Here is a 15756-nt window from a genome sequence, read left to right as displayed (position 1 = left end):
TTGTATGATTCATTTATGGTTGAAACAAACTGTCAATCAGTTCAAGAAATGCAATTAAAGTGATAATCAGTCATACTGTGTATATATATATATATATATATATATATATATATATATATATATATATATATATATATTCATATATTATATACAGTATGACTGATGTATATATATACTTTGCCTTTAAGGTAGGATAATGAACTTTTCACCAACTTTTCACCAACTTTTCTTTATTTATTTATTTTAATTTAATCTGAAAGAAAAATGTGTCTATTACTAACACGGTTAACAGCAATAAATCATATACACTTGTTATAAAATACACTCAGAACATTTATTGTTGTTGAATTTATGCATCTATCTATGTATCGGTGCTACCTCGACCCATGATGGACTTCTTAGTGTTTCTCTCAGGTCTAAAAAGGATAATGTAACACTTTGGTCCAAACAGTGCCACCAAAATGCCAAAACTAGATGCTAAAATAGCAAATACCTCCACTACATCCGCATATTTGCCTGGAGAGCTGATATATGCTGGGATGAAGGCTATCCACACTGCACAGAAGATCAACATGCTGAAAGTGATTAACTTGGCTTCATTGAAGTTATCTGGAAGATTCCTTGCCATGAATGCTAGGAGGAAGCTGAGGAGTGCCAGTAAACCAATATAACCTAATAACACTGCAAATCCAACCGTTGATCCCACCACACACTCATAGACTATCTTATCACTGTGATATTGGGTGTTTTTATTAGGAGTTGGTGAGGCAGACACAAGCCAGGCTGTGCAGATTGTTGCCTGGATGAAAGTAAGAGACAGAACTGTTCCTCTCTGCTGCATAGCACCAAACCATCTCAGAATGTCTGCACCCCCAGGCTTGGAGGCCTTGAACACAGCCAATACCACCATCGTCTTTACCAGGATACAAGAGACACACAGCACAAAGCTGATCCCAAATGCTGCATGCCTCAGCTGACAAGTCCAGATCCTGGGACGGCCAATGAACAGAAGTGAACACAAGAAACATAGTTTGAGTGACAACAAAAGAAGGAAGCTGAGTTCTGAGTTGTTGGCGCGTACCATGGGTGTGCTTCTATGATAGATGAAGATTCCCAGGACAATGGCACAGATAAGTGTGCCTAGCAATGAGATGGTTGTCAAGGAGATACCCAGGGCCTCATGGTAGGAGAGGAACTCCATGCTCTTAGGGACACAGTGGTCACGATTGGAACTGGACCAGAAGTCCTCTGGACAATTGCCGCACTCTGTAGAGTCTAATGAAGTTAGACACGGTTAAAGGGATATACAAGTACAGTATCAGCCTAAAGATAACCTACTACATACATACATGACTTAGACCTACCAGTCTCATTGCTGATCTCTCCCTCAGAGCAAGCAATGCAGTCAAAGCAGCAGACGGGTTCCCCTTTCCTTCTGGCCACACGGGTTCCAGGGGAACAGCTCTCACTGCACACTGACCGAGGAGGCTACAGAGGAAAGTAGCAATGATCAATTTAAGTTTAAACTGAATTACATTTACATCATGAGCTCAACATGAGCTGTTTTATAAAGAAGTGACCTTTTTGGGTTCAAAGTTCCAGAAGATTCTGTCTTCATCAAGGATGAGTTCTTCAACTCCGGAGGCTGACTTCTTGTACACACCTACATTAAGAACCTTTGTGCTTCCATCAGGGAGCCACGCCCAGTTGATGACATCATAGAATGGTAAAGCATCTCCATTCTCATCAAAGGATACATGCTCACCAATTGATGTGGTGAAGTTTATCATTTCCAGATAATAGACAAGCTAGAAATGGTGATGAGCAAAATTATAAAGAGCAAGAGACTTTAAAAAACCTACTGTATGCAATATGCATTGGACTGCAGTTGTATTAACTACACTTATAGTATTTACAACACAATACAGACATGAACTGTATTTTGTCCTAGCCCCTAGTCCCTACTCACCAAAAGTCTATGAATGGATTATTGCATTTCACCTCAGAAACCCTCAGATTGGAACTATTCATATTTTTGCAAAAAGAGGGTCTGGGCAGCAAAAAAGGGGCATTAATTTTTTTTTTTTAATTCTTCCACAAATGAAGGGTGCATGTAAACAAAATTGGGATTAGTCCATTCATTTGCAAGCTGGTTATTCAAATTATTTTATTTATTTTGCCAAATACCGGCTCATATTCTCATACATTTTTACATACAAAAAAAAGATTCTTGTAGTTTCCAGGGGTAAAATAATAATAAAAAACTGCATACCGTAGTTTAATTACCGGCTTTTCCCTCTGGGACACAACACGTCCGAAGGCGACCAAAGTAAACAATTCCAATGATTTTTTACACACACCCTTAATGTGTGGTTTAAATTAACTAAAATATGGCTCATGTGAAAAATAAAATTTTAAATGTTTTCATGACAATGGCCTTCTCTGTTCAAGTGTGTGTGTACCGCGACATAGTATCCCCCTCAAAAGCTTCTGTTTAACTGTGTTACTGCACAACACACTGATAAACATTTACTGCAAGGCAATTAGTATTACTATACATCACTATAAAACAATTATAATATATTTCTTGATTTTTAACAATGTCATACACATTCATTACAAATTTACTAGAAACATAAACAGGTAATCCGTGAATTAGTATTACACCTGCCATGGCTGTATTGTCTGCAAACTGGCACAGGTGTGCCCAATGAAAGGCCCTCTTCCTGGCACACATTGCAACATGTCATGGAGAGCATGGGCCAGAGCATACACAGCCTTGTACACATTGTACTCTGGCCTGAAGACTGACAAATCCAAAAGTATTGTTTCTGCTGTTCCTAGGTCCTCTTGTCCTGTACACATCATTCCACCGGCATCCACCCACTCTGACGGAAGGGGTGCAAATTTACACCGAAATGTGTACTCCCAAAACTGTCTCACCTGAAGGAACACAAAGAAAACGTAAAGGTAGGGTAAGTGACATTTCTGTGTTAAATATGTGTTAAATATCTCTATTTGAGATATGATGATAGTAATCATTGCTAGAGTGTTTGTTCAGTAACAGGACTCAGGAGACTCCCTGTCTGTCCAGCTCTTTATTAAACAGACAATTCCTTTTCAGGTTCGGGATACCAATTTCATCCAATCAGGAGAGAGAGAACTCTTAGGGGATACAGGATTAACTAGTGAAATTGGAAGTGATGACACAAAGTAATGAGCAGACACAATTGGAACTGGAACACTATAAAAAATCTGATAAACGGGGACTCTTTCCTGATTGGCTGAAATTTGCAACCCAACTGAAAACGAATTTCTTGTTTACTAAAGAGCTGGAGAGATAGGGAGATCCCTGTTACTGAACAAACACTCCATCGCAATGATTACTGTCAGAATATAGCTTTAACTTTTTAACAAAACACTATCGCTTTAACCAAAAAATACCACTTATCCTATATTTAATAATACATATAATACCATGTAAATAATTAAAAACAGACATGGCAGGTTAAATGCCAAATGAACCAAAATACTCACTATGCTATTTTCATGGCTGTTGTCAGGGTCATTGTCAGGATGTATATTTAACAAGAAGTCCTTGAGACCTGGTATCTGTCCACGATGGATGGCAATGCCCAGGACGCCTGTCAGGTACGGCAGGAAACGAGGAGACTCCAGTATGGCATATGATGTCCAGTCTTCACTCGCTATCCACTGCAGACCTGTCACATCCTGCTTTACCACCTGTTTATTATAACAATATAGCAATGTGTTATAGCAGTGAGATGTGTGCATGGTGTATGACGTGTTTGCTTACTGTGAAAAATACTGAAATATTGGAAGGGGGGGAATAAACAAAAAAATCTACACAATTTTTTTAGCAATTTGATTAGAACTTGGAAAAATTGCATTGCAGTTAAGTTTAGTTTTCTAAATTAAATTTAACTCAATTTAAATAAAAGCTATTTTCAGCTATTTCAGATTACTTGTAATTATGAATTACTAAATTAGCATCTATATCATAACCCTAACCTCTTCCATGAGATCGACTAGATAGCTCCCATATGGAAATACAATGACCACACGAGCTGTCGATTTCTTCATCACAGTGACAATTCTCTGAATTTCAGCTGGGTCATGGTCCCAGGGCAGAACCTCCACATATGCCAGACAACCCAAACCCGACTGGGCCAGGTCAGACTGGAAGGATCGGGCAGCATTGCGGCCATAGTCATCATCAGTAAAAAGCATCCCTGCCCAGGTCCAACCATACCGCCTCATTATCTGGAGCATAGCTCGTACCTAATTAGATAAAGAACGGAGGAATAAGTGCTTAGGCTATGTTATTCACATAGGGGTAAAACAGTGAATCTACTGCACAGATTCCACAATAGAAAAGGCCTAATCATTCTCTTTTAATGCTGTCAACAGAGACATTCAGCTCCAGCAGTAACACATATAAGCAATTGAGAGGCAATATGAAACATCAATTACACTCACTCCTAGAGACATGTCCAAAGTCCGGCCCGGGGGCCAATTGTGGCAGGAGGGCAGATTTTGTATGGCCTTCCTTCCTAAAAATGTATCATTTATGGTTCGCCAGGACTGTTCTGAAATTAACTAGGGCAGACAGGCTATTTCTCAGTAGAATTTCAAAGGATTCCTAACTGCTTGTTCCTTGTGTGGTTTCATTAAAAAAAAAAAATCTTTAAAAATTGTAATATTTTTGTAGAGGCCTTTTCACACCGGATTGCATTTGGCTACACGGCCATTTGAACAAAACTCAATTTATTTGAATATAAATATATTAGCAATGCAGTGCATTGTGGAAAAAAGGGGAGGGGAGGGGAGGGGAGGGGAGGGGAGGGGGGGGACTGAATCATTTTTGATATGTTCACAGCACAGAGTACTTACATATGGTTACACTGCCAATAAAAGAATATTGATGTTGCACTGTAGTTATATAAAAAATATTCTAATTCGATGCATTTGTGTTTGGCTTTGTTCTAGTCCAAAGGTAGAGTATGACAGTCGTGTGTGGAACATGTACTACTTGATACCAACAGATCTCTCTAGTCTGTAGAAGTTCACCTGGAAGGCATCACTTGGGATTGTTCTAAAGAAGGATGGGAACTGCATCTGGTCACTCAGACAGGAGCAGGCAGCATAGTAACTCACCTGAAAAAGACACAAAACATCTGCTCTGTTATACATTTTGTGAAAGGTTTTTCCTGTAAGCAGAGATCCTGTGTGCGGAGCAGAGCAGGGAGAAAACATTTAGTGAAAAACATGAATATTTACTCACAAGCCATAAAAATGGGTCCGCAACTCAAAATTGTTTGGCAAACACTGCTCTATGTTCCCTTCAGCACCATGGATAGCGACACTGTCATTTGTACTAAGACATGTGGACATTGGGTTTTGCGTAATACAGACAACAATAATCAATCACACAGTCCCTACTCTCTGTCTCTGTCTCTGTCTGTCTCTCTCAGACAGAGAGAGAGAGAGAGAGAGAGAGACTTTCAAGCTGTAAAAAGTCTCTCTCTGATTAAGCATGAATCAAATTGAGACTTGAAAATGGGATTTAAGTGTAGGAAACTTACCATGGGCACTCTGTATAAACCTAATATACTAGAGATGGCAATAGAATTTGTGGAGGAATCAGCACCCACTATTCCGAGCAATGGAGGGGACCCGACACAGCGCTCATCCAATTGAAACTGCTCCTCTCTTCCACTGACCAATGACAATGCTGTACGGAATGCAATTCCCAGCTTGTGACAGGTATCATAAATCCTATATCCTAGAGTCACATTGGGTAGTAGGCTGGGGTTTCTGTTGATCTCAGTAATTGCAAAAGCCATAGTCTGGGCCCATCTGAACCTTTGGATGTCAAAACTAACACACAAAATGCCCCATGTAACCTTGATTATGTATCTTTGTAGAAATATACACCATCACATTATCCTGTGGTAGTATTTTTCTAAACAAATAACCTGTTCTCTTATTTGCTTTTGTATTAGTGATACTCACCCATAGCAAGTGGGGTCCTGTGGCTTGGAGGTAAAAGACAGCTCAGGGAAGATAGAAGAGAGGTGGATATGAAACAAGCCACCCAGAATAAAGTCGCCAGCCTTGTAAATTTGGTTGAGATTAAACTGTGCCTGTAACTCACAAGAAGAGGAAGGGGAGGAAGACATAGGAGAGGAGGAATAGAACAAAATCAAGTACAAGTACACATATGAAAGCAGGTGTACGTCTAGAGAAGCCCTCATGATTGTCCTCCTCGGTCTAACCCCCCCTTTTCCAAGTCCTTTGTCCAGTTGTTACATTTTATACACAGTGCTATGCCGTCCCCTGTGCCAATGTATGTCATTACATAATCTGTCAGTAGGGGCAGGGCTTAAAGGGCAAGACCACTTTGGTAGAGGTTTTGGTTGTGTAGTTACCTTGACATGATGTAACTCCAAAGGTGGGCAAGAAATCAAAAATAATTTCTCCATTGACTAGAAATTGACGAAATATGCTCCTTATTGACTTACATTGTACAGCAAAACCACTCTGAGGCTCTTTTTCAGCCCGCAAACAAATGAAAACAAAGCTGATTCTATACAAAAAAATTAAAGTGTTCTATACTATTTCCATAGTACTATAGAAAACCCAGTACTGTTTGTTTTTAACAGAAATGTCAACTTCCTGTTGATTTAATTATTTGAAGATCCGGAGCCAGATATGCGGATACAGCCTGGGTTTTCTTCCTAATAGCCTGATCTGAGGCCCATTGACTTCCATTATGAAATTAAAGTCAAATATTTCAAAAATCAATGTATCTACTACTTAAATTGAAGTTGCCTCTGTCTGTCTGTGGGTGTGCCTGGATTATGCCCAAATGTGTAGTCTTACATCAAAAAAGGTAAACACATCCTCATGACACGCTTAAAAGCTTAACACCTTTGAATGCAGTTTCTAGCTCAAACTATGTGCAGGTAGTGTCACAGAAAATGGGGAGTGTAAATAAATAAATAATATAGAATAGACATGAGTGTGCTCACTTCCAATAGAGGAAGTGTTCATGTGCCCCGGCCCAGTGCCAGCTGTTCACCCTTCATTTGAAAATAGTAAATGATTTGAGCAGTATTTTAGTATTAGTAGTTTTGAGTTGTCTTGTTTAGGAGTAAAGTGTTGGACGATGAATTGATGGAGTGACCATCATCGCTGTCCTAGAGCCCCACTAGTTAGGCTAGAAAATATATTCTAAATCAGTGGTTCTGAGACCTTTTTAAGGTTCAAGGGCACCTCATAAGAGAGCAAACAGAACCAAATCCCTTTAATTCCATATAGACCTATAAGGGTTAGAACTTCCTTGAGGGGGTTCAAGGAAGTTTGAGAACCACTTCTCTAAATAACCACATGTATACACTTTTGGTATCAATGAGGAAAAGGGTAAAAGCCACGCCTGAGGTAGTCGCTGAACTTATCTCAGGCTCACGGTTCTCACATGTCGCCACGCCAACTATATTGGCGAAGCGGTACAGATCAGTGAACCGACGGGTCCGGTTAGCCAATCAGGGAAGACGATGCCTACATAACAAACAAATTGGTGCAGCGGCACAAACGTGATGGGAAGCTCGGCCAATCTGTGAAGCAGACGGAGACGGGTTGGGTTGGCCAATCAGGAGGCCGGTGCCCACACTCTCCAAAAATACAGAGATTCTTCCGCAGACCCGTGGACATTTGTGGTTCTTCTCTTTTTGGAAACTGGATCGAATTGCCACTCGACACTGAGGCCGTTCAGTCAGATGGTGCCCGATTTATGCCCAAGGCAGACAGACAGACAGACAGACAGACAGACAGACAGACAGACAGACAGACAGACAGACAGACAGACAGACAGGCAGGCAGGCAGGCAGGCAGGCAGGCAGGCAGAGATTTTGACAGATACTGTAGATATAGCCTAGAATAGATATATTATTTGGTATGCATGTGCACAAAGAGTGAAATGCTTACGAAGTTGAGACTGTAATTACAGTAAATATCAGGGTCAATGACAGTAGAGGTGGTAGCAGTATCCGAGTGACCAACTTCTCACTTCTCATGTAGCCTACAGAGGCCCATGATGCAACTGACTTGAAAGACACGTTCCAGTGGGAACTGAGATGGCAGAGTTGATGATGTTAGCTAGTTAAAGTGGCTGAGGTGTGAGGGAAAACAAGGTTGAAGCCTAAGGCAATAAGGCATCTTCAACTCACAGAGGTGTTCCTGCAATGAGCTCTGCTCCCAAATGACAGTCCCTTAGCTGAGTGATGTAATCTGACAAAACATGTTGTTTTTAATTAACCCAGGACTAGGAGACATACTGTATCAATAGGCCATTGAGAAGACACAAGGTTGAAACATTCCAAGAACACTAATTAAATATCACATGGGTCAATGCCTTGCAAAATCAGCTGTTTATTCTTTTCATTTTTTAGACTGTCTAAAGTGTAATTATCCTTATACAAATGCCTATTTCTCCTACAATGATGTGACTGTCACTTAAAATAATGTAACTTTAAAAGTCACTCTCGATAAGCACGTCTGATGAATGCCTACATTTTTATCGTAATTGAATAGTTTCATTGCATCGCTTTACTGATAGAACTGTCCACTTCATGTGACACGTGACGTGACCACTGGTCTTTTGCATAAAAGTCATCCAACATCACATCATAATACAGAACAGTCATTTGTGGGCCTCAGAACTGCTCTCAGTGGGCCGCGGAGGTATACTGCCCAAACGGTTTAAAAGTTTAATGAAAATATGGATAACAAACTACTGTCATGTCTTAATATTTGTTTTAAGCGCTGGAGAAGCGTAGTTAATTTTGCAACCATGCATTATGCAAGCATAAAGTTGACCTACTCTTTGCAGCATGTTTAAAATATGATTCTATATATATATATATATATATATATATATATATATAGTACAAGTACACATATCATCATTATTACATTTATTTTGGTATGTGGGCCCTGACCATCATCTTAACACATACCCAGGTGGGCCTTGAGTTACAAAGGGTAGAGAATTTCTGTTATAGAAGATTTGTAATTTTCTTCAGTGCTAATACATCCTCCTCCTATAACAGCGCAGGCCCCGTGAAAGATGACAGAATGAGCTTCAGAATAAATGTATAGGAGATGCAGGGTTTTCTGTAGGAAAAAAGTTAGGCCCGGTGCTACGGCTGGGGAGAGTCATGTGCGCCCGCATTGTATAAAAATGTAATAAAATTCTTTATTAATAGAATTAATGAATTCTTATTTTTTCCCTCAAAATATTAAGAGTTGGTGTGATGATGGAAGACACAACTGCATTATGCTATTGTTAGTCACATTTATTCAATGTTTTTGCCACACTGATCCCAGTACAACCCAACACTAAACACCTGGTTATAGAACAATGTCCAGTTCTACCAATTGATCCCAGTACAACCTGACAACCTGGTTATAATCTAGAACCAACCCACACTGATCCCAGTACACAGCCAACACCTGGTTATAGAACATGGGTCTTCAACAGGGGGTCCGGGACCCCTAGGTGGTCCTTAGATTTACAATAGGAGGGTCACCAAATGTTTGTGTGATAGGATTTATTTTACATTAACCACTTGAACCCTAGCATCCTTATTCTGAGGGGAACATTTCCAATCCAATCCAATCCACTTTATTTATATAGCACATTTCACAACCAGGGTTAAGGGTTTACAAAGTGCTGTACAGAAAATCATGCAAAATACAAGCTAAAATAAGCTAAAAACACAGAAAACACCATCAAAAACACAGAAAACAAATAGGACATAGACCACAGAAAACTCTCAAGCGGGGTTAAAATGCCAAGGTGTAAAAGTGTGTCTTAAGCCGAGATTTAAAAGTCTCAATGGTGGGGGCCCTTTTAACATGGGGGGGAGCGCATTCCATAGGGTGGGGGCTATGGCAGCAAAGGCTCGGTCGCCTCTGGTCTTTAATTTGGTCCTTACTGTGACCTCGAGACTTAGCTGGCCAGCAGACCGCAGTGACCTTGAGGGGGTATAGACCTTTATGAGGTCAGAGAGGTACTGAGGTGCCAAGCCATTCAGGGATTTAAAAACAAACAATACAATTTTAAAATCAATTCTGAAGCGAACAGGTAGCCAGTGGAGTGAGGCCAGCACGGGCGTAATGTGCTCACGCTTACTGGTTCCTGTCAGGAGGCGTGCCGCAGAATTTTGGACTAGCTGCAGGCGTGCCAAGGAGGCTTGATTTAGCCCGACATATAGCGCGTTACAGTAGTCCAGACGTGTGGAAATAAAGGCGTGAATGACTCGCTCAAAATCATTGAAGGACAGAACAGATTTAATTCGGGCAAGTAGTCTCAGATGGTAGAAACTGGAGCTGACCACAGCATTAACCTGTTTATCCAATTTGAGCAGATTGTCAAATTTGACTCCAAGGTTGGAGACAACAGGTTTCACATAAGACTGTAGGGGGCCCAGATTGGTGGGTATAATGCCAGGACCACTAGGCCCAAACACTATGACCTTTGCCGATCTACAAACTCACATTGTGACTCGTTGCGACATCTACTATTTTTGACGAATGTTGGCCACAGAATAGGCGATGGGTGCAAGTGGATGCGCCATCTATTCTCAAAGTGGGGTCCAGGGGTGTTCCAGGGGGGCCCCAGCAAAATGTGTTTATATCAAAATCAGTTTAACCACTTTAACCCTATATGCGATCTGCTATTTGAAAATGGCAGATCTACAAGCTAACAACTATATGCAAATCTGCACTCTGCTTCCCTTCCGGTGGCCGACTCTGGTAGTGCAGCTTCACCACAGTTGGGGCCCATTACATGAACGAGCGGAAAGGGTTTCGACCAATGGGTTCAACTCACGAGCTTGCACACAGAGGTAGACACTACTACGCATCCGAAGGCCCCCCGTGGACACTACTGCGCATGCAAAAGCAGGAACAAGGGAGTACTATAAGCTGGGTTAGCAGCTTTGAAAGGACGGGAATTGGCCGGTAATGGGCCTGTAATTTCCTGTTTTCGTTTTAAAACTCTATGGTCTCAACTCTCTCCTGATTATGTCATCATCTTCCCACGTCATCACTATGATGTTACAATGATGTACAGACATGCCCAAATACGGAGTTCCATGTCAGTCATGCCCAAGTATGGATGTTACCAAATAGTATTTGGTGTGGAGGAACATTGGGCACCCTTTCCTGGTTATATCACACGCCACATCATCGGTTTTGCAGTTTGACAATATTGGCCCTTTATAGTTGCCGAAGAAGGTTGCACCATCTTAAGTCGTGTTGTGCACAACACTTTACCCGGCCTGCAGGACAGCATTCATGATGGGACTACTGTTAGATCCAAACAGAAGGCGTGCTTTGACAAGCGTGCTCATCCGCCGGAAAGCCCTGATCTCTGTTATATGTTACATTGCAGGCGTGGCATGGTTCATGGGCCTTGCCTTTGAGCCGTTTATGCTGCGTCCACACATGGCAGAGAATGCCTTTTATCCCACTGTGTTTCAGGAGCATTTTACAGCAGGGGAGATGGCTATGGCCACTGGCAGGGAGTTTGCGGCTCACAAAAAGAAGGCGGATGGGATGCCCGTGGATTGGCTGGTGAAAACCATGCAGTCTCAAGGGCTGGAGGTGTTTACCCAGACTTTCGACCACACACTCCCCTTCCCTGATGAAAACAAAGAGAGATTTATTGTGAAAGGTACTAATGTATATGGGATTCTGCGGGCTCCTAGAGCACATCGCACCGAAGCCCTGGTGCTGAGTGCCCCCTCCAACCCAGGGAATAGCAACAACCAGGCTGTGGGCCTTCTGCTTGGCTTGGCACAGTCCTTCCGGAGTGAGATTTATTGGGCCAAGGATATAATCTTCCTGGTGAATGATCATGACCTGATTGGTATGCAGGCCTGGCTGGAGGGCTACCACCACACCAATACTACGGGTATGGACTGGTCTCCACTCCAAGGCCGTGGTGGCTCCATCCAGGCAGCATTGTCCTTGGAGCTCAGCAGTGATGTTATCACCAGCTTAGACCTGGTTCTAGAGGGGCTTAATGGTCAGCTGCCCAACCTGGATCTGGCCAACCTCTTCAATACCTTCTGCCAGATGATAAGGGTTCCCTGCACCATCCAGGGCAAGCTTCAGAGGAAAGACTGGGACACAGTGTCAGGTTACAGCCATAATGTCCAGACCATGTTGCTGATGGTAATGAAGCAGGCCAGTGGACGGCCCTGGGGTGACCACGGACTGTTCTTGCGCTACCACATAGATGCTGCCTCCATCAAGGGGATCAACAGTTTTCACCAGTACAAGGCTGATGCCACCAAAGTCGGCAGTCTCATGGAAGGAATGTATCGGAAGCTCAATAATCTCTCGGATCGCCTGCACCGCTCCTACTTCTTCTATCTCATGTCATCGCTCTCTCACTTCGTCTCCATTGCTAACTACATGCCAGCTTTTGGCCTGTTCGCTGTCATACCGTTGCTTCATGCTTTTGACTTATGGGTTCAACTTGTATCTCCACCATCAAGAGCAGACAATGGCGTCACTGACATCAAGCTGCCATCCAGCCCTCCGGGGGTGCTGTTGTCCGTGTTGACTCCGATCGTGATCAGCCAGCTGACAGGCGTGGCTCTGTACACCCTGCCCATCCGTTCTCAGAACATGGCTGTGGGACACTTCCCTCTGTCTGAGACGGAGGCTGTTGTCATGACGGTCATTGTCATCTACACAGCAGGCCTCGCTCTTCCTCACAGCACACACAGGCCGCTGTCAGGACAGCATACGGAGCAGGGTTGGAGAGTTCTGAAGCTGGTGGCTGTCTTGTACTTGACTCTGCTGCTGGGTTGCACGGCCTTCATCAACTTCTCCCTGGGCTTCATCTTGGCTCTCACCTTGGTGCCCCTGGCAGCCTTCATCACACCCGACGTACCAAAGTTTCTGTCAGCTTTCATCATGATCATCCTCAGCCCTGCCGGCACACTACTTTTCAGCGTGTTCTTCTTCCAGGAGCTGCAGGAAATGCCTGTCAGCTTCCTGGATGGCTGGATACTCTTCCTGTCTGCCATCTCACAGGGAATCCTGGACAACTCCCTGTATGGCTCTCTGGTCTACCCTCTTGTGGCCTTGATGATCTACCCCTGCTGGCTGCTGCTCTGGAATATTCTTTTCTGGAAGTAGTACTAGTAGATACTGTCAGCAGGCCAAGAGCTGCAATCACTTTTTGGCAATAGGAAATCTCAGTGTTTGGTGTTGTATTGGTTCTCTATTTCAACCGGTAGATTGCACAGGGTGTAATGTCTCTAAATAGAAACCTTCAAGAACTAGAGAAAATGCTCCTCGGAGCACTGCCAGACCCCTAGTGGTTGAAGATCAGAGCACTACGTCAGGCGAAGCTTGGCCAATCAAGGGGACAGGTAGGAAAAGAGGGACAGACTGTAGGAAAAGAGGGACACAGGTAGGAAAAGAGGGACAGACCGACAAAGCCTCATGTAGGCCGACCCTCTGGGTCTGGCAAAAAGTCATTATGAGGGCAGATACAAGCTTACAGTCAGCAGGTAGGAGCTGCAATCACTTTTGAGATTTTTCAGAACTTAAGTTTTATTAAGAGTGAAGGACATTGGATGTTCAAATGCCATAGTGGACAGATACACAGTAGCTTGAGCTTCTCTAGCTCACACTGCTTCTGATGCACTTCATATTTATGTTTGAGGATTGTTCACCGTATAATGAGACCCTCGTTACTTCATATTTATAGCCTATTTCAGTATCAAACCCTCAGCAAGCGGTATAGTGAGACCATCATATTCATATTTCAGAATGGTCTTTATTTTTCTCTTCAAGAATCTTAACGGTCACACCTTTTTGCGAACGCGGAAGGAGGAGCGGCGAAGGCGAAGCTCTGATTAAAATGCACAACAGCCTGCAAAACACACACACACACACACACACACACACACACACACACACACACACACACACACACACACACACACAATGTCAATGTTCTCTCCCCATCACGGTGAAATAACACGGATTACAAGTCCGTAAATTCACAATATTTTCGAGCTGCGTTCGCTTCCAGCGTTCGCACGTCTTACTTGTTATAGTGGTGACCTGTCAGAGCTCAATGGGTAGGCCTATTTCTAAGAATGTTTTTCCAAGCTGTTGGAAACATTGTTTCACTGTCCTATGAATAAAGAAATACATGCAAATTAAGACAAATATGACTACTGAATACTTTCAACACTGAGTGTGTGCGTGCGTGCGTGCGGACATATAGCACACATTTAGCAGCCAGTATAACCTAATGAAAAGACCGTAAGACATGATGAAGTGTGTGTGTATTCATGTGACAACCAGAATGGTAACACAAGCATCAAGAAGATTCCGCGAGATTCTGAATCTCACAGTGTAATGAAGTTGTTTTGGAGCTTATACGTTATTTTTTAAATATAATGTATCATATTATTAATAAAACTACTAATACTAATATCTACAAGTTCACAACACTTTGGGAGCTTGTAGATTGATTGATTGATTGATTGAATACTTTATTTAGAAAGACACGGAAGTACAATTCACAATACAAGGTCCTCTAAACTGGATCGCTCATAAAAGCGCTTGGCTTATTTAAAATGAGATTCCTTATTTTTAGAACTGCTATTTTTGGTTGGTGTAGTGGGAAACTAGAAAAGGTGCTCCTCGGAGCACTACCAGACCCACGTTGAAATCTGAATGGCCGGATTTCGCATGACGTGTGTGCAGAGGAAAAGAGGGACAGCAGATGTACAAGAGGGATAGCAGAGGGATAGCAGATGTACAAGCGCAACGCGTCACTTGTACATCTGCTATTCTTGAACATTTTTTTAATGTGTTTGGAGAAAAAAAAAAGAGATATTTTTAGATTTTTTTTGTACACAAATCTTCTCTTCTGGGGGGGTCCCTGGTACAAAACAAATTCAGATGGGGGTCCGCGGCCAAATGCATATAATTTTGGGGACGGGATCCTTGGCACAAAAGAGTTTGAGAACTACTGATTTAGAAGGCATTTGTAGAATCGGCCTCAGGTCGGGGGGGGAGTGTCCAACCAGATTTTGACTTTTTTTCTAAGACACAACATTTTTAGAGACACTTGGTCCATTTCTTTTTTACAGTCTATGGTCAGTTCCCACCTGATGTCGTGTGGGAGTTCCGACCGTTCCAGACCATAATGAATAACCGCTAGCTTGCATAACATCTTTAGACTAGGACTTAAGTCTAGAATGTACAAGTCATAAGTGGATGTTATGTTGACGTGTGTGTTTCGTCCATCAAATTCATATTTACGAAAGTTCCTCCCTCCAACAATGACGATGCGATCTCCCACCATGCAGCAGCACATGTAATTCGTCTGAGGCGGGCTTTTCCCCTTGGTCTCAACCTTATTCCAAGAGAAGGCCGCTGGATTGAATTTCCACACATCAAATGTCGGGCTGATGTGGTCACCACCACATATGTACAACTCTTCATTATAGGCAAAGGCTGAATGACCTCTGTGTCCTTCTGGAAGAAGCTGCGAAGAAGGCGTGCTCAGCCAGCAGTTGGTCTGTGTGTCAAATACCCTGATGTTTTGGCTGTAGGTGTTGCTCCCCTGGCCACCGGCACCATAGCCCCCTAATACAAACATATTTTTCCCGATGATGGTGGAAGAAT

At 42.6% G+C, this 15756-nt stretch overlaps 2 protein-coding genes across 2 annotated transcripts; one reads left to right on the top strand and one right to left on the bottom strand.

Moving 5' to 3' along the window:
• Nucleotides 1–361: 361 nt before the first annotated feature.
• On the bottom strand, nt 362–11387 carry LOC308076902 (extracellular calcium-sensing receptor-like; the record flags this gene model as incomplete). The annotated part of the gene is made up of 9 exons (XM_080417419.1): nt 362–1275; nt 1365–1488; nt 1581–1808; nt 2668–2943; nt 3538–3744; nt 4033–4302; nt 5092–5178; nt 5607–5886; nt 11365–11387. 9 exons carry the CDS (start codon nt 11385–11387, stop codon nt 362–364), a joined length of 2409 nt encoding a protein of 802 aa, XP_080273545.1.
• A 1-nt stretch (nt 11388) lies between these two features.
• On the top strand, nt 11389–13242 carry LOC308077256 (glycosylphosphatidylinositol anchor attachment 1 protein-like; the record flags this gene model as incomplete). The annotated part of the gene is made up of 1 exon (XM_080417878.1): nt 11389–13242. The coding sequence occupies one exon, from the start codon at nt 11389–11391 to the stop codon at nt 13240–13242; it is 1854 nt and encodes a 617-aa protein (XP_080274004.1).
• Nucleotides 13243–15756: the final 2514 nt, after the last annotated feature.

Source organism: Gymnoscopelus braueri (assembly GCF_963280865.1).
Source record: "Gymnoscopelus braueri genome assembly, chromosome: 21".
Taxonomy (NCBI): domain Eukaryota; kingdom Metazoa; phylum Chordata; class Actinopteri; order Myctophiformes; family Myctophidae; genus Gymnoscopelus; species Gymnoscopelus braueri.
Note: the sequence above shows the minus strand (reverse complement) of the source record. Positions and strands in the feature narration are given on the sequence as shown.